Below are 18,002 nucleotides of genomic sequence, written 5' to 3' on the forward strand. Positions count from 1 at the left end.
CGGTCGTTTCGTTTCCTCTCTTTAGAGTCCCTGCCCGGGTTGGCACGGAATAATTGTGACTGGTACTTTCCGCTTTTTTCATGAAATTTATTCCTTGTTAAGCAAACGCGTAAAAAATACACAATTTGATGCTCTACGCCCAATCAGTCAAGGAGAAGCAACTTCACAGAATCAAATATTTTAACAAAAAATTGCCAAAAATAACAAAAAAAGCGTTACATTTGGGCGGTTTGTGTATGAAAGATGTCACAAAATGATTCAAAAGCAAGTCTGAACCATAATCAGGAGGTTCATCTTCCTCTGGGCTGCGACCATGAGCAAAAAACGTTGTGAATTTTCATTGAACGGCCAAGTTTCCAAGTTGGTCGGTCTGGTTTTTGCGCTTTTGACCTCAGTTATCTAGTGGCACTGCCCAATCTGTCTAACCAGATTTTGACGATCTTGACCGTCAGCCTAGCTAGAAATCCTCTCCCAGAGAGAGAGAGGACCCATTGAAGGGAAGGATTGGACCTGATTGGACCCAACGCCCAAAATGGGGTTGAAACAAGAAGTAAGATGGACGGGATGCCATGTTGCTCCTATAAGTTGGACTTTGGACTTTGCTTTTGATCCGGCAGGCCTGGGAAATGTGGCGTGCCGTGCCTCCGGCTATTGAATCCGTGTCCTCGTCCCGCTCCGTCAGTCCGTCCAGTCCGTTCGATGAGGCCCCAGACCCGCCTACCAGCCTTCTGGCCGCCCCCGTGGCTGGCCAACCGACACTCAGTCTGTCGCTCCCCATTTTGTCACCCGTGAAGCTAAACCGACCCGCGTCCTGGAACCCTCGGGCGTGGGCCGACCCTGAGGAACGGGGCCGAGACTTGGCGGGCGCCCAGCCTCCGCCTTTGCGTCAACCCGTCACTCAGGTGGTGTGCGGTGAACGTTATTCTCCACCGATTAGTTGGCGGTGCTACTTTTTTTAAATCTTAACCGAATCTAACCTTACCTAACCTAACGCGAAAGTCTCTATCTAAACCTTTGAACATGTTGCCACAAATTTAAAAATAAGCACCGCCAACTAATCGGTGGAGAATAACGTATATCGGTGGGGTGCACACAAACGGGCTTCTCCTTCCTTGAAATGGGGTGTTAGGCACATCAGTACATATGTGTTGATAAGGCTTTCGAGAATGGCGTCAATCTGGAAAGGATAGACTCACCCACCATCAAGGGCTAAGAGACGTTATTCCTGCCAAAAATAGGCTTCATTTGATTCGCCCACATGATAATGGGTCTGAAGTACTTCGTTCAAGCATCGTAACGATCTACCTCAGATTTGACAGCTTTGAGGTATCAACTGAGTATTGACCAGCGCCTGGAAAGAAAGTTATTTTTGAAGCCAAATAATCACTATTAAATATTAGTTTCAATGCAAAAACGCCCATGAAATGACAGCATGAAGCTAGTTTTGCCAAATTGTGAACTAATGACCTGTGATGGCCAGATATTTCTCTCTTTCAAAATATTTGAAATCAAAAGCCCTAGACCAAAATGGTGGCCTTAATGCGCAATCTATTTAGTGAAGAGGTAAAAGGGAATCATGGCCTAGAAATCGTCACCTAGCTTTGACCCCCCAAATTGATGTCCTAAATCATGCTGGTTTCTGGATCAAATTTGGTTGCTCTTGTTACCAAACCTCGGCTACTTTTTGACCTGGGATAAAAAAAGCAAGTATTTTTATATGTGCTGTTAAAGTATTGGGATTCTTGTTGCGTTTGTACAAAAAGCTTGAGCTTTTGCCAATTAAGGCGCCTAGGAGCTGTGTGTAAGCTGCGGAAAGTTACTGTATAGGGCTTGTCAAGTGAACGCGTTCATGAACAACTGACGTTATTCCATGGAGTAAAATCAAAGACAACCTGCCCAGCCAAACCGCATTGTGCATGCATTGCATTTTGACATTTTTTCCATTTTACCTGCTTGTCTAAGCAAATAGCATTGTGGTATTAGGCCAATTTGATAGTGCGTTCACCGGATTACACCAAACATGTACATTTTGTTGGGTTTTGTAACACAGCTCATGTTGTTGATTATTGAAAATTCAATGGGCGGATGGATGGTGCGAGTTGACTGTGATGTTTGTCTTAGTTTTCCCTCTCAAAAATGCCCCAAATCAGGAAGCCGCACCACATTTTTCCTCGAATTTCATTCACTTGACATGCCCTATTGGGACAAACCGAGCAAGGTATCTTTTACTATGGGGACGTGTTAGCAAGCTCTGGCAAGTTCGATTGTTTGCTGGTACTGGTGACTGATACAAATATGGGGCTTCAAATATGTTTTTGAGTGGTTGATCCTACTTTCACGGTACTATGAGGAAAGGTCAGCTTCATTAAAACTAGTTCTAAGTGTCATATTTGTATCACTGGCACTGACAGGGAAAGTTATTTGCCGGTGCCGTGAGTATGCCTAAACACGTCCGAATACAACTTGAAAGGTTTCTGAACTTTGTCCTCAACCAGGTATTAGGGTCAATTGTGGTGATTACTCAGGTTTGATACACCTTTGAGCCCGACAATCCAGGCTAGTCAAAACAAGACAATAACTTCTCATCTTACGGGTTCCTTCAATATTCCATTTGACTGGGAAAAAAACTCAAAAAAAATTCATTGAAAATTTGAAAAAAATAAGATAAAATCTCGACCTCTGTTGATGACGAATAACTGACGAAAGTTCGAGACCGCCCTGAACATTTAGTCGTAAATTCTCGATTATCACTATCTGTGAATGTTGTCGATTAAATTAGCTCTGGGCATAAAAGGTTGCCGATTCTTTGTCAGGATACCTACTGAACAATGGGAAGTGAATCAAAAATAACCACATTCGTTTTCTTTTTCAGGTTGAGGACATCTTGAGCAATAAGCACTTGAAAAACGGAAAATGTGAGACCACGCCTGAAAAGAGCTTTCGTTGCTGGGGAGGCATTGGGGACGATGAGGCAAGTTCGACTGTTTTAATGCCGGATTGGAATCCAACGATGTCAGACCAACAGTTAATGACTCGGTCGTTTGACCGGGATGCAACTCCCTCAGCTACGAGGGCAACCAAGATGTGCCATCGCACCTCCCATGGGATTGCTGGGCGGCAGTGAATCGATCCGATTTTCGTTTGGCGTGGCATGAAACAGGTTGACATTTATGAAAAAGTAAAGAATTTTTGCAATACACTAACGAAACTAAGATGTGCCTTTTGATTGTTTGAAGACGTGCTACTTGGAACGTATTTCACCAGCAGGTCACTCTAAAATGGACACATAGATTTATGTATGGGTCATAATGAAATAGATATGTCGTGAAAATTTGATTTTGAAACTGATACGGTTGAATGTGCCTCAAGTAATCTAACGAACTAAGAGGAGCTGCTTTCGAACATATGTTTCTCCACAAGTTTCTCCTTTTGCCTTTATGATAAAGAGAAACGAAACGAGAAGTTTTGGCATTGAAGGGGAGACATTTAATTAGGATCTATAACCACCGTGGGCAAGAAAAGTCGCTGTCCAAAAAAGAGAGCAGAGCGACTGATCTTGATCCTGGGGGAGAAAAGGAAAGCGATTCTGTTCACGTCCTGAGATTTAGATTGGTCACTGTCTTGTCGTTGCGAGGACACTGAGGAACAACAAATATCTTTTGTCATGGTTTTACTGACCTCCAAGAAGACGATTTGAATATTCGTCCAGCCAAGATCCAGCTACACAATGTCCCACATATTTTTACGTTGCCTGGTCGTTATTTTTACGTTGAACTCTGACCGGAATGTAACAACGCAATCATTTGCATGTCTCAAGTTGGGCAAGTTTTGAGAAAAATGTCTTCTACTACATGACTTGAAGCTAAAGAATGATAAAATATGTAGCTGTGCGTTGATGTTGATCGGCCCAAAAACCCTGTCGCAAACCTTGAGCCAGGCTTTGCATAAGTTCAAAGAGCATTCAGTCTCATTTACATAGTATTTTATGTTCGACACCCTCTCAACAGAATTTCAGTTCAAAATGGAGGAAAAGATCACTTTATTAGCAATAATACTCGTGATCACGATCACCTCAGGTAAAGCCATAATGCTGTCTGTATTATTTTATGTACATATACGACTTCCAATTGGCAAAGATGTAGGTCAAGCTTCCAGTTTTAAAACACTGGAGTCGGGGAACCAGTGTTTTTACCTCTCCACGGTCAAAAAAATGCCCTTTGGACCCGACAACAGCGATGAATTAACCAAAGAGTGCGCCAAAATGAAACTGGAACCCGCCCGAATGAAGTCTACGGATGACTTTCAAGCCATTGCTGAAGTAGCAGGTAACATTGATCACCCTCTCAAAGATGGAGTTGATATTATTTCCATTATCATCATTCATCTCATTAGCAACACATTCACGTGCTGTGTAGGTTATTGTGTCACGTGGTCATGAAACTGTTCCGAAAAGAAATTTAACAACCCAGCATGAGATTGTTTGTTGCTCCTTCTGTCGGTGAATGTTATGCTAGGCTTTAAGTGCCCGAAACCAGTCATCTTTTTGGCGGTCATCCTTACCCCTACTTCAAGAAAAAATATCTATAATTTTTATTTGATGATGTGTTCATACGATTCTGATCCGTCAACGAATCAGAACTGATGGGTCTGGCTAGTCTTGAAGTAAAGAATTGATGTTGATTTTGGTTCAAAAACTTGCTTGAAACCAATTCAAAGATCAACGCACTCACCATGACAACATAAATTCGCTCCGGTTGGTTTTTCAATTATATTTCTAAGAGCAGTCGAGTTACCCAGAATGCTTCTTTACAGTACAATGGAGACCCCTATCTCTCAATACCCTTGTTCATTCGAGATGGTTTACTGTCTGACAAGTTTAAGTGTTTTGGTGTGTCTTTTCGAGCTTTCTCTGGAGGCGCTCAGAGACAAGAGATGCCAAACGATAAACAGAGCAATTTATATAAAGATAAGCGATGTATTATGGAAAATATTTCTTTTTAGTAAAATAATAAACAATATAAACGATGCAAATACACTACTTTTTGGCCAATGTTATTAGACTCGGAGCAGGTTTGATTTTTTACTTATAATTAGATAATCTTGAAGGCAGCAATGCGAAAAGGAACTAATTTATCTGTCAAAGTGTACGTATTAATATCTGCCTCTTCAAGGGCCAATCATTTACGTGAATGAAATTCTAACAAACCTGTTTCAGCAGCACAATGAAAAGGTTGAATACGGTATATTCATTTTAGTCAAGGTGCGCCGAAATAAAATCAAGGTTTGTCTTGTTTGATTTTGATTAAGAGTTTTTGATTTGATCCAGAGTGCGGAATGGCGCAGACTCTCGCCGATACACCTTTTGTTCATGGTCACGGAGAGAACGATGTTACCCTTGGAGGAAATCCAGCAACTGAAGGCAGATGCTGGATCTTTGATTGGAAGGCCTTTGTCTCTCAGGTGGCAACCGAAGGAGATTTTTGCACTCCTGGTTCAACGAATGAAGCCCCGAAAGAACCATTCTTTATTTGCAGCAAGGCATCTCTTTGTGGTATAACAGGGAATGCTTGTACGATATATCCATAACTTTTCAAAAATTATACGTGCCCTTTTAGACGATTTACCCTGCATTAGTCATCCCAGCAGGACTGATGTTTGCGTAAGAGATCTTGGGCTCCTGGATTATAACCAAGCCAAAAAGTCGTGCATAGAATCGGGAGGGACATTTGCCAATGTTCTCACACCTGAGGACAAGATTTTCATCACAACCTCCTTCAGTGGTAACAAAATTCAAAGCACTTTATCCTGGTTGTACTGCCATAACATGATTGTTTTCTAGAGCAACAAGACTTTTGGACAAGCCTCTCAGCATCAAGTAAGACCTTTCTAGGGAATGGAGAAGGCTGCAATAATGCAACCGCGTGTATCAATGGATATAATTTGACCTGGAGTCTTCCCAATGGTGAAATGACCCAATTCAGCTCAAGCCATGCCTCCCTCGCCTCATCCATGTCCATCAGTCCCGAATTTAGTGGACATCTCAGAATGCTGGGAGCCTCTAATCTCACAGGAGGTCCAACTGAGGACCAGTTTTCAACTCTGTGCGAGTACCAGACCTCTGCCATTCCAAAAGGTGCGAGTTTTTGTTTGTCTTTTTATTGGCATACTAAATTGACCTAACCCTGCAATAGGTCCACCGGAATTCCAAAGCAATGCCATAACATGTGTTGCTCCGACCATTCCTGCTGAGGCTAAGATGAAAGTTTCTCCAAATCAGACTCATACTCAAGCATGTCCAGGGTCCAAATTGAGGCTGGATTGTGATGCAGGAGGACTCAACCAAATCAAGGTATTCCGACACAACAATTAGCGTCAATTCCGCTAATCGAAAATCTTTATCCAAATTTTGTAACCATGCAGTTTGATGATGAAACCCATTTTGACTTGACGTGTCAGTCGGATCGACAGTACCAACTACCAAATCCTTGGCCCGAATGTAACGAGTTTGCTTGGTGCACACTGCCAACCACGTGGCCGGATGAAATGGAAACGACTGCAACGGGGCAAGAACTGCAAAATGGCCAATCATTCGAGTAAGGTGTCCTGATTTGGTTAAGGAGCAGTTCATTTTTTAAAAAGTTGGAAATGCACAAGATCGGTTTTGAATGGGGGGGGGGGCATGAATATATCGGTAAAATTCCTGAAATGATTTGAATGCCAGATAATTCTTGATTCTTTTGCAAAAAGGGTGACTTGCAAGAATAACCAATCATTGATGACCAAAGTGGACTCATTGAAAGACGATTTGAGCTCCGTCACGCTGTTATCCTCTGTGCAAATTGGTTGTGGATCGAATGGAAGGCTTAATGAGTCTGTGGACTCGTATACATGCACCCAAGATTGTAACAAGCCTGTTGTTGATGCTTCCATTATGACGCACAATTGGACAAAGACGACCGATCCCGTTAACAATGACCAAATCAGGTGAGGTCTACTTACTTCAACTAAACACACTGTGGAAGAGCATTTACACAGAGTTTTATTTCCAGGTTTTCTTGTTCAAAGACAGGGAAGAAAATTGTCAAAAAATCATCTGGCGAACTTATGGATAATGTGACAATGAGTTGTCGGGTAAATGGAAGATTTGACAAAGAAATCATGGACTTCGCTTGCACAGACAATGAGTTGTCGGGTAAATGGAAGATTTGACAAAGAAATCATGGACTTCGCTTGCACAGGTATCTCTTCAACAACGTGATCCCTTCCTTTGACTAACACTTAAAGTATATCTTTTTGACTTCAGATTGTCAAGTACCTCCAGTGATTCCAGATGGAGATTTTATCTGCAGCTCACCAATATTTGAAAGGCATTCAACTTGTGGATTTATTTGTCAAAGTGGATATATTTCCAGCAAAAAATCGTCAGCCAAGTGCGTCGTGGATCCCATTACTAACACCACAAAATGGGATCTGGATATCACGACAAATTTTGAATGTAAACCGGGCATTGATATCGTCATTGGTGGGGTTGGCCCCGAGAAGGAGTATGAAAATCAATTCTTAGTTCAAAAAATGCTTTTTGCACGAAATTTTCTCTTTGGATTCTCAGTTACATGGATACAGTTGAGATGTTTGCTCCCGGAAACACGTGTCACCAGAAGCAAGGGCCCAAAATGGCCAACAAACTAATTGGAGTGTCAGCTGATTTCATCTACGGTTCAGCTGTCGTTTGTGGCGGAGCCTCTCAAGATTATATCAATTGCAAAAGCGGGATCGGAGGCAGTCGCGTTTGTGGGGACAATGTTCAATGTGTCACCACCCTTGGGGGCACACCTTGGTGCACGGGACCTAAAACGAAGCGATGCCTCGTCTATGACAAGGAATTGACCCAATCGTGGTTGCACACGTTCGATTTGAAGATGCCCAGAGTGTACGCCGCATCGTTGAAGTTACCTGATGGGAGTTTGTGGATTTTGGGTGGAATTAGTGAGGACAATATACTCTCGTCCACCGAGATCGTCCAACAGAATGCAGTCACTAAGAAATGGGAAACAGTTTGGGGTGTGGCCATGTCTGAGCCTAAATTTGGACATTGTGCCATGCTTATGCCGGATCAAGAGAATGTTTTGGTCACGGGCGGGTTTAACCGGAATGGATTTGTGAAGTTGGGCTCCATCTTCAACTTGATCACCAAGAAGTGGAACACCAAGGAGTACTACACCTATAAAGATGGCCATCGCATGGACCACTCTTGTGGAACGGTAATCAACTTAAAACAGCGCTCCAGTTTACGTCAGAGATAAAATCATGTGAACTCTGCTTGTTTCAGTTCGAATTGAATGGTGCTTACGTACCTCTGGTCATTGGTGGATCAAACGAGATTCAAACCGGAAAGGTTATGGAACGATTTAACTCAGCAGATCACACCTGGAGTACACTTGAACCCCCCTTGAACAAGGGATTTCGCTCTGGAGTAGCGACCACGGTGAATGGGAAACTAACCCTAATTGGAGGAGTTCATTGTTACTTTAACGCAACTACAAAGACTGAAAAGTGTTCTAGTACCTCTTCTGCTCTACAATACAATGACGGAACAGTCCCGTTTTGGAAAATAATACCATTTGCAATGAATGGGACCAGATCTAACCACGCCACAATGAGAGTTCCGGACAACTTGTTCCGCAGTGATTGCAAACTGGATATAGGTAATATAGAATTTCAGCCACAACTGCACCAATGTTTGTGTTCCAATATCATCATCTAAATGAGGTCACTGTCGCTCAAAAACTAAGTCCCTTTTTTTGGCCAATCTTCTTTCAAAGTTGATGGAGGCTATGGATCATGGTCCCAATGGGCTTGTTCCACTACTTGCGGCAATGGAATTCAAACCCGAAGTCGGGAATGTGACAGCCCTGCTCCAAAAAATGGCGGAGACCCTTGTACAACTCTAGGGGAAGCCACAGAGACGGGACAATGCTCTTTGGAGCCATGTCCTCCAGGTAATCAAACCCAGCATTGACAAATGGCATAGAGTTTGGGAATCCAGTTTGAAATTAACATGTTTCAGTCAACGGGGAATGGTCGGTGTGGACTGATTGGGGAAGTTGCTCCGTGAATTGCGGATCGGGGGTTCAAAATCGTTCCCGCGAATGCAACAACCCTGCACCCCAAAGTGGAGGGACCGAATGTCAAGGGGACGCTGAGGAGTCTCAAGCTTGCGAACTTGAACCTTGTCTTAAATAATGATAAAGACATTGGGCATTGAATAAAACAGTTCAATTCCTCAATATCTCATGACTACTATGAATATAGGCATGGGCCAAAACTTCAGGGTTCCGGTTGTGTGAGGAGCCCCCTGTTCGACCTGCCCCCTACACCCCGAAAAAAATGTGTAATTCCGTTCGATGATCAAATCATATTTGCTTGTTTGATAGATTACAAATAATTGACAAAAATACGTCACAAGGAACACCCTTGTCGGCAATAACTTTGTTATGCTGCATGACACGCTTTCTGAAAGGATTGTGACATTTCTAGCTTCAGATTTGCCAACTTTTCCTGCCCCTGATTCCTCTCGAGGAATTTAATCATACATGAATCCTTAAGATTGGTAATGAAATTATACCAAGGTTAACCTTGTATATTCCAAGAAGAAAGTGTTGAGAAGATCTCAGGCCACTCCCCAAAACAAACTTGTATTTGGCTCAAGTCTCTCAGAATGGAGCGGGTTGAAATTTTCTTGAGAAGTGAAGGAAAAACAAGCAACTAACGTCATTCTATCGAGGAAAACTATAGACCACATGCCCAACCAATATGAACAGATCATATATTTACCTTGCCATCAACTTCAATTTGCCGACGAATGATATTGAGCCAAGAGGTTAGTGCGGTGACAGATCTGTACCAAAAATGAGATTGTTTAGGTCCAGTATTACGACTTTACAATCAATCCTGGACATGGTAAGACCCTGTCCAAGGAAATAGAAATTAGGGACACACAACAACCTAATCAAAACAAAGTAAAAGATTTATTGCAAGTCAATGACTGGGTGTTAGATACTGAAAATCCCAAGCAGGCATTAAATAATTTTAGTTTTAGGTTGTCTTGTGTCACTAATATCTATTTCTTTTTGCTGATTTCATGCTCATTGAAGTAGAAGTTACAAAGTGATCGCTAGAGACGTAAAAAATAGTCGATTAAATGTTGCACAATAGCGGCTAAAAAAGCTGGGGAAAATGGCGAAATAGTTGGGAAGGGCATATGTCTAAAGTTGATTTGGCAAGAGGCTGTCATCTAATTCCAATGGCCAGGGTGGACATGCCAATGACCGTAGTAATCGCATCATTTGGGCTTCATAACTTTTTGCAAATACCTTCCAACTGTCCAATGCGTAATGGATGGCGTACTTCATAGATTGCCTTTCGTATTCCTGTACATGGACGCTACTCTTGGATAGGCCAGCTCTTGCACACCTGAAGATTTGAGAACTTCTCAGACAAGTTTTTCAAGCTCTCCAAGATGCTGGGGTGGTCTTTCAGCCAACAAAATGCTTATTAGAGTTGATTTTTTGGGGGGATAAAGTCTCGGCTAGACAAGTGTGGACCACCACAGTGGGTACAGTGAGGCATTGTTCATATGATTTCAATAGCTTGAAATAGTTTTTAACCACCATTCGAATTATTAAAGCACAGGTATAATTGAGATTTGAATTTCATCAAGACATCTTTCGTCATTTTGAATGCAGGGTCTGTCTGAATTGGTACAAAACAAATCAATAACTTGGCATGTTTGAAGTTTTTTCGGTTTCATCGTTTCACCGTCGCATTGCCTATCTCGCTAGCATCGAGATGACGCATCTTTTCTTTCAGAATCTTTTCAACAACCCTAACAAACAAACTGAGGCTGCGATCTTTTCTTAACCTGTTTGCCCCGACAGTCGGGAAACAGGTTGCGTGACTCCAAATCTTGAAGCTCCGTCGATTAAAGAGTTCTTGTTTCGGAACTTATTTTATTTCTTTCGGTTTTGGCGAATTGCAAAATATTGGTCAAATTCTTGATTGATTTGCCACGCCCAGGCCTCTTCCATCGAAGAAAACTCTTTTTCCAATAGGCACCTTTAAGCTACAGCTGACTGATGACGTCATATTAAAAAGGAAAGGTAAACAAATCTCCTGGGCGGTCACTTTTCCAGCGCTACTAAGACTATTGAACACATTTAGCATTCATTCCTCCAAAATTTCAATGAAGCTGTTCTGCCATTACACTCAACGTTCAAGAGTTCTAGAAGGATGGATGAATCGCATCCACGGGAATCTCTTACAATCAGTGGACTCGGGCAAATTTTATTCAGAGGCCATCGCAGTGGCCAACTCTTCTGAAAGATGATATTCACCCACCCTTTTAGCTGTCTGCTTTTCCGGATTGGCCGAGGATAGGGATCTCCTTCACAAATTCCAATTTGATTTCCAGAGCAGTCGCTCTACCACCTCGGCAGTTACTCTCCTCTATGAAATTGTCCAATCTTTGTGGATCTCTCCTCAAGCACCATCAACCCAACTTTCCTCCACCAACCATCTCCAATCATCAATAGTCAAAGCTAGGGCCAGGATCGAAAACATTTCCAATAGACTTCCCATTAAGAATCTTCCCTCTCTAATAGTTCTTCAACTCTTCCGGACCTACATCAACCCAATTTTCCTCCACTGCCTTCCGCCCAATCCGCCCTCAAATCCGCCGATGCCACCTTCACCAAATTCCTCAAACGATTTCTGTGCGTTCCCCAATATGCCAAAAATGCATGGAGGTATTTTTACAGCCAAACATCGGGCTGACCAGGTTAGTGTCCCAGTGTTGGGAACCTGACCTTTCCGGAGGTGATGTCCGGACACAAGTTGTCCTTCTCGGTCAAGGACGTACTAACACCCTACTGTCCTTGGCCTGACATCCCTTCGGAATATTGGCGGTCACGCACGTTTTTCCGGCTCCGGTCCAAATGTCATCAATGGCGGGAGCTGAAACAGGATCTGTTCAATCTGACCCACCCAATCTTCTGTACTAATCAAGATTTTCATCGCTTGTCTCTACCCAACTGTTTATGTACTGGCTGTGATTTGATTCTCCTCTTCACTTTTTTCATGTAGACTAAGCTCGAAGTATGGAACCCTCCTAACAGGGGATATTGGCCGTATAGACAAAGTGCAAAGAAGAATCCCTAAGTGGCACAATTCTTATCCGGGCAGAATATCTTCACTTTCTTCAAACATTAAAAGTGAGACGTACTTTCTTGGACTTCCCTCTTATGTTGAAGGTGTGCTTAAGACTGTTAACAATATCACTTCTTTGGGATCACCAATCTTTGCAATCACTTTTCTTAGCTCGTGAAGGATCAGATTTGATGAAGACGCGCAAATTAGAAAATGGGCCTTTTTTGGAATGAAATGTCAAATCTCGTGCACGTTACCATTCTTTTTATGCGTTCTGCTTGTATATGGAACACTTATGCTTGAAACATTCTTGAACAGTGAGTGCGTTTAAAAAACTTTTTTTCTAGCATGGTTCCAAATTATTAGTCCATTATTAAACCCCTTCTGTTATCATCAATTCGATGTTTGAGTAGTTCACACAATAAACAATTCTAGTCATAATTAGTGTGATATCTCATTCTAGTCGGGTATTTTATCGTTCTCACCATTTAATTCAAATTTTCTGGAATCGATTTCTGCCTGCAAGTGCTCATCTGCTTGTATTCATGTGGAAAGGTGTAAGAAACAAATTCAGCATTTCAAGATACTCGACTTCACCCGCGAAACCTTTTGCAACATAATGACATAACGGTTCAGCTTGCTCAATTATTTACATAAACTACAAGATTCGAGTCTGATTAATAATGGTTGACAATAAGTATTAACCTAAGATTCCAGTCAAGATGGAAGACGACTGTCGCAAGAATCTCCGTCGATTTGATTAAGCTGTTGTATAAGGAAATAAGATGTGACAAGTGACCGCCCAAGGACGAATCAAAATGGAGGTTTCGTGACCCTTTTTCTCAGAAGGTTGAGTTTGACATCAGCTTAAAGGTCCCTATTGGTTCATGGTCCGAGGCTTGAAGTGAAAAATATAGAAATAAGAAACGTATTTGTTTTGAACAATATTTTCCCGCTAAGTTCAAAATAAAGTTCCGGAACAAGAACTCCTTAATTGACGGAACTTCAAGATTTGGCATCATGCAGCCTGCCTTCTGAGTATTGTTATAGTAACCAAAAAATTTCACATTTCATTAAAGTTATAGGAATTTGTGCTTTACACATGAAACATCATTTTCATTAAGATGGTACTGTGGATCAAATTGTGTATTAGTTGGTTAGTGTTTTCATGGAAATATTGACCACTGCAGGTAATGTGATCCCCAATATTAAGTCAATTGAGGGTATTAAAATTGATTTGGCTTAGCTTAAGCAAAATATTCAGATCATCTTTGAATTCAGCGAAAAGAAATATCACAGAATTGGATCGGGCCAAGCTCTTGGTTTTTTATTTGAATTGGGGATAGTGTAGAAAACTTCGGATCAGAGTCAGTCAGATTGAAAAAAAAAATCCCTCAGATTCAGACTATAAAAATTTGGATGTGACGCATAACTTACTCCAAATGAGCTGGTCAAAGTGTCATTATGACCCACTCATGGACATAGCTATGGAATTCATCGAATTCATCTAATTTTGTGCCCAGAACTGGCCAGCATGCATGGAAAACACTATGGCCGTTACACATCTTCCGTTTTTGGGTCAGCTGATATTTTGGTCCTTGGAGAAGAGAATAAAACCTAACCTAACCTAACCTGACCTAACCTAACCTTTCGGTTGCAAGGGCCTGGGGGCGCCTAGGCCGCGGCGCAAGCCTGCGGCAGCTCGGTTGCAAGGGCCTCGAACATGGCGGCAGATTAGAGCTTAATTCTGCAATGAAAAAAAAAAAGATTCCGCTCATCGAGATTCGAACTCACGACAGACAAAAATCAATGCGGGGTCGCATACATCGTACGTTCACGGCTATCGGCCATTGTTACGAAAGGAATGGGCAACGTTTATACTTACAGCAGCTACATGTCGAGAGAGTGGCAGCTGACCCAAAAATGGAAGACATTCAACGACCATAGGAAAACACTGGAAGCTGTTTATGCACGCAATATCGGATTCATGAAAACCGAAACCTGGGATCTCCATTCCCGAGGAAAATGAGGCTGTTCTTCCCTTTTGTTGATCAACTCCCAATCAATCAGCTGACCAGCCAGTCCCGAGTCCCGAGTCCCGACCAAATGAAGGGATCAGGATTCCAGAATTCCACAGCCATACAGACAGACCGACAAACATCAATACATACATACATATATACTGTAGATCGAGTGGAGCGCTCGACAGTGATCCGCGCTAGAAAATTCCAGTGCCCCACCATTGGGCCATTGCGTCCACCACCCGCCATCCACCCTTGAGAGGGGCTCAGGGACGAGGCAGGGATTGGCCAGCCTGGCCCATTGGCCCATACGCTTGTGCTCAACGGTTAACGGGTCAACGGAAAGGAGGCATGCCCCAAACTCGTGGGTGGGACTGAATCATGGCTCAAACGGGCCTCCTCTCATCATCATCTTCATCATCATCCACGTGACCATGAGCCAGACGGCCCAGACGGCCCCTCAGGACTGGACGCACGCCGGGGTGGATTTCCAATGCGGTTCATGCGGTTGGAGTGAGTCCTGTCATTACTTCGGGCGTGCACCCGTGTTCGGGCCACGGCGCTACACATTTGCGGCGCCCACTTACGTCCTCATCGACCCGTTTTCGCCCGTTCAGCGACGTTTCCCCGTCATTCTGGGCGGCATCTGCGGCCATTCGGCGGCTCACCCGCCCTCTGACCCGCCCTTTCAGGTCTGCGTCCGCTGTTCCATCTTCTACCAAGAGCGCTATTGTCTGAAATGCGCCGAGACTTTTCTCCCCGAATTTCCCTCTGAGGTTCAAGTGAAAATCCGCCGCCAATTGACGGCCCAGACCCGGCCCCCGCCACCCTAAGAGGCGGGATGAGGCGGGGCCAGGGGCGGCACTATCGAATCGCCTTAGTGTCCGATTTCTTTTACCCGAATAGTGGCGGCGTGGAGTCGCACTTGTTCCAATTGGCCCAATGCTTGATGGAACGCGGACACCGTGTCATCATCATCACCCATTTCTACGGCGCCCGCATCGGATTGCGCTTCATGACCCACGGGCTCAAAGTAAGACTATTTCCACCCATAATATAGGGCGGATGGGGCCCGGCTCTGGGGTCGATGTCACGGACCCGAGGCCGAGTTTATTCGCCGAAAAGGTGCTTATTTGAAGGGGGGGGGGGGGGGGGGGCATCGGTTTGAAAGAATTTGAAAGTTGGCCAGAGTCCAAAGAGAGTAGGAATCATGCAAATCAAGTCCAAATTGATGATCTCGAATTCAATTGCCGCCCTGACTTTTCCATCTCGAATTGAAGCGTGTGTCATCGTTCCGCGTATGAGTTTCGATGAAAATATGGATAGAATTGTCCAAACAGGAAGAATCAGATTCTCCAGCAAATCGCGACGAGCATGAAGTCGGACCTGTTTGAAGATAACCCAAACGTGTGACTCAGTTTACTCATGATCACCAATGAGCATTTACCAGCATCACCAAGTACATTTTGGGTCTTTTCAGCACGTACGGAACAACAGGCTGTTGTAGGTCTGAGTTACAAAATCGATAATTTTGAATGCATAACAGCCATAGTGTAGCCGAACAATCTAAAAGGGGAGCCAGCGCCAATATGGCCATGTCGTAGGTGCTACTAATCCTGGTGTCGGAAGATAAGCTCGGGCTCCTTTCTTGTACGTACAATGTGCTGCCTTCAAATATTCACCGGGCATATATGTTGATATTGATTCTGTAGTAGGATTTTCGTCTTACTTGGACAAGTTTTTGACCAAAGTGCCTGATTAACCCACCCTACATTCAAGGCCTAGCCAAATCGGCCAACTCTAATTCGTGAACGGATCAGATGTTATAGCAAATTTAATGCGAAATAAGCCGTTCTTTGTCAGTTAAATTGTGGTCTGGGCCATTGAAATGATTTTTCTTCGTAAAAATACTGACTTTGCAACTGGACCAACTGATCTCCATCCTCCAAACCCGTTTGTCTAATTGAACATGTTGATCAATGATAGGCACTCTTGTAAGCGAGACTGCCTCATTGCGTGAAGCTCTTTTAAAGTCGGGAAATCTTGAAGTGTCACCAAATTGTTTTGATACAAAGACGCGTTTTTTTCGCAGTATCAATCCATCGAATAGTTCTTTTAGGCACAAAGACAAATACGTCAATTTCGTGCTATGCCCAAAAAGTTCAATTCAGTAGTGTTTCAGTAGTCATTTCGGATAATTCCATTACATAGTTGCTTCTTTACTGTGATCGGTCGGCATTGACATGCCAACTCTGCTCAGACCGAAGAGAATTCTTTTCCATTTCATTTAGGTAAAATCCTGATTTTCGAATACGTTCATAGGCTTGTTCAACAAGTTTTGAAATCTTCGCCTTTTATTGATCACTATAATTGAGAGAATCTGCCCTTTCCTCGACCTGATCGCACACGAATTCAACAAAGTTAATGAAGTATAAAAAGTACTCCCTTTTTATTTAACTAACCAACCAGTAACCCCCCATAATGATTAGTGCGACTCAATGAGTCCCAAGAACTAATCTGGGATATTTTGGCTTTCCAGGTTTACTATCTGCCCATTCAACCGTTCTACAATAAAAGCGTTCTGCCCACCATCGTGGGCAGCGTGCCCGTTCTCCGGCGAGTGCTCGTGTCCGAACAGATCGAGATCGTGCACGGCCACTCGGCCTTCTCCACCCTTGGTCACGAGGCCATCTTTACGGGCGCGCTCCTCGACCAATCCACCGTGTTCACCGACCACTCACTCTTCGGGTTCGCCGACGTCTCCGCCGTGGTCACCAACACCTTCCTCAAGTTCTCGCTGGCCAACGTGGATCATTGCATATGCGTCTCGCACACGGGCAAAGAAAACACGGTCTTGCGCTCCGGCGTGCCTCGAAAATGCGTCTCCGTCATTCCCAATGCGGTCGATACGCAGGTTTTCCAGCCGGAGTACTCACGGGATCCGGGACGCATCCGGGACTCGAAAAAAGTTGTGATTGCCATTGGGAGTCGACTGGTTTATCGGAAGGGCATTGATTTGATTGCCGCCATTATACCTCGACTCAGTGAGATGACCTTTGCCCACGGGGTCACCGTGGATTTCCTTGTGGGCGGAGATGGGCCCAAACGAATCCTTTTCGAAGAGATGATCGAAGCCCATGACTTACAATCGAGGGTTACCATGCTCGGAGAGTTGCCTCACGCCCAGATTCGGGATGAGCTCTTGGCTCGAGCCGATGTCTTCTTGAACGCATCACTGACCGAGGCCTTTTGCATGGCCATTCTTGAGGCTGTGTCCTGCGGTTTGACCGTGGTCAGTACCAAAGTGGGCGGAATTCCAGAGGTTCTGCCCGAGAAGTTCATTTACTTCGTCGGACCAGATGTGCTCAGTCTGGAAACCGGGCTGGTCCAAGCCATCAAGGATGTGATAAACGACCGACGACCCACGAAACAAGCGTGTCATGAGTTCGTGAGCCGTGCGTACAATTGGCGGGATGTGGCTGAGCGGACCGAGATCGTGTATGACCGGTTGATGAGGGAAAAACCAGCCACTTTGGCCCGAAAAGTACGGAATCTGTGGGAAACGGGCCGAGTGGCTGGTCCATTGATGGCCATGTTGTTCCTGTTTTGTCACTATTGGATCATGCTTTTAGATCGGGTGTATCCAATCAAGTTGAACAAAGAGACAACAAAGAGACCGTACCTGTGATAAAAGTGGCCTTGAATGAAAGGAAAAACAAATCCCCAAATAATTGAAGTTCTGATCCCAATTTTCAGTGTCAGCGGGGGAAGAGCGCG

The 18,002-nt window shown here is 43.8% G+C and overlaps 4 protein-coding genes across 6 annotated transcripts; all 4 read left to right on the forward strand.

Moving 5' to 3' along the window:
- Positions 1–390: 390 nt before the first annotated feature.
- On the forward strand, positions 391–3,212 carry LOC131877625 (uncharacterized). Of its 2 annotated transcripts, none has more exons than XM_059223356.1 (3): positions 391–550; positions 618–905; positions 2,873–3,212. In XM_059223356.1, the coding sequence occupies exons 1-3, from the start codon at positions 533–535 to the stop codon at positions 3,122–3,124; spliced, it is 558 nt and encodes a 185-aa protein (XP_059079339.1). In that variant the 5' UTR covers positions 391–532; the 3' UTR covers positions 3,125–3,212. The 2 variants fall into 2 exon arrangements, with proteins under 2 accessions (XP_059079339.1, XP_059079340.1); XM_059223357.1 differs by having other exon boundaries at positions 392–550; positions 618–902.
- A 719-nt stretch (positions 3,213–3,931) lies between these two features.
- On the forward strand, positions 3,932–9,287 carry LOC131878354 (uncharacterized). 2 transcript variants are annotated; one of them, XM_059224304.1, is made up of 14 exons: positions 3,932–4,076; positions 4,137–4,325; positions 5,327–5,551; positions 5,616–5,780; positions 5,840–6,133; positions 6,192–6,349; positions 6,421–6,593; positions 6,748–6,984; positions 7,050–7,174; positions 7,301–7,544; positions 7,610–8,261; positions 8,330–8,705; positions 8,823–8,999; positions 9,068–9,287. In XM_059224304.1, the coding sequence occupies exons 1-14, from the start codon at positions 3,986–3,988 to the stop codon at positions 9,241–9,243; spliced, it is 3,282 nt and encodes a 1,093-aa protein (XP_059080287.1). In that variant the 5' UTR covers positions 3,932–3,985; the 3' UTR covers positions 9,244–9,287. The 2 variants fall into 2 exon arrangements, with proteins under 2 accessions (XP_059080287.1, XP_059080288.1); XM_059224305.1 differs by having other exon boundaries at positions 3,941–4,076; positions 4,143–4,325.
- A 4,958-nt stretch (positions 9,288–14,245) lies between these two features.
- Positions 14,246–15,058, forward strand: LOC131878454 (cysteine-rich DPF motif domain-containing protein 1-like). Its single transcript, XM_059224435.1, has one exon. The coding sequence runs from the start codon at positions 14,660–14,662 to the stop codon at positions 15,056–15,058; it is 399 nt and encodes a 132-aa protein (XP_059080418.1). The 5' UTR covers positions 14,246–14,659.
- An 8-nt stretch (positions 15,059–15,066) lies between these two features.
- LOC131878448 (phosphatidylinositol N-acetylglucosaminyltransferase subunit A-like) lies at positions 15,067–17,981 on the forward strand. Its single transcript, XM_059224428.1, has 2 exons — positions 15,067–15,258; positions 16,765–17,981. The coding sequence occupies exons 1-2, from the start codon at positions 15,067–15,069 to the stop codon at positions 17,911–17,913; spliced, it is 1,341 nt and encodes a 446-aa protein (XP_059080411.1). The 3' UTR covers positions 17,914–17,981.
- The last annotated feature ends 21 nt before the right edge of the window (positions 17,982–18,002 follow it).

This window comes from Tigriopus californicus, chromosome 3 (genome assembly GCF_007210705.1).
Source record: "Tigriopus californicus strain San Diego chromosome 3, Tcal_SD_v2.1, whole genome shotgun sequence".
Lineage (NCBI taxonomy): Eukaryota > Metazoa > Arthropoda > Copepoda > Harpacticoida > Harpacticidae > Tigriopus > Tigriopus californicus.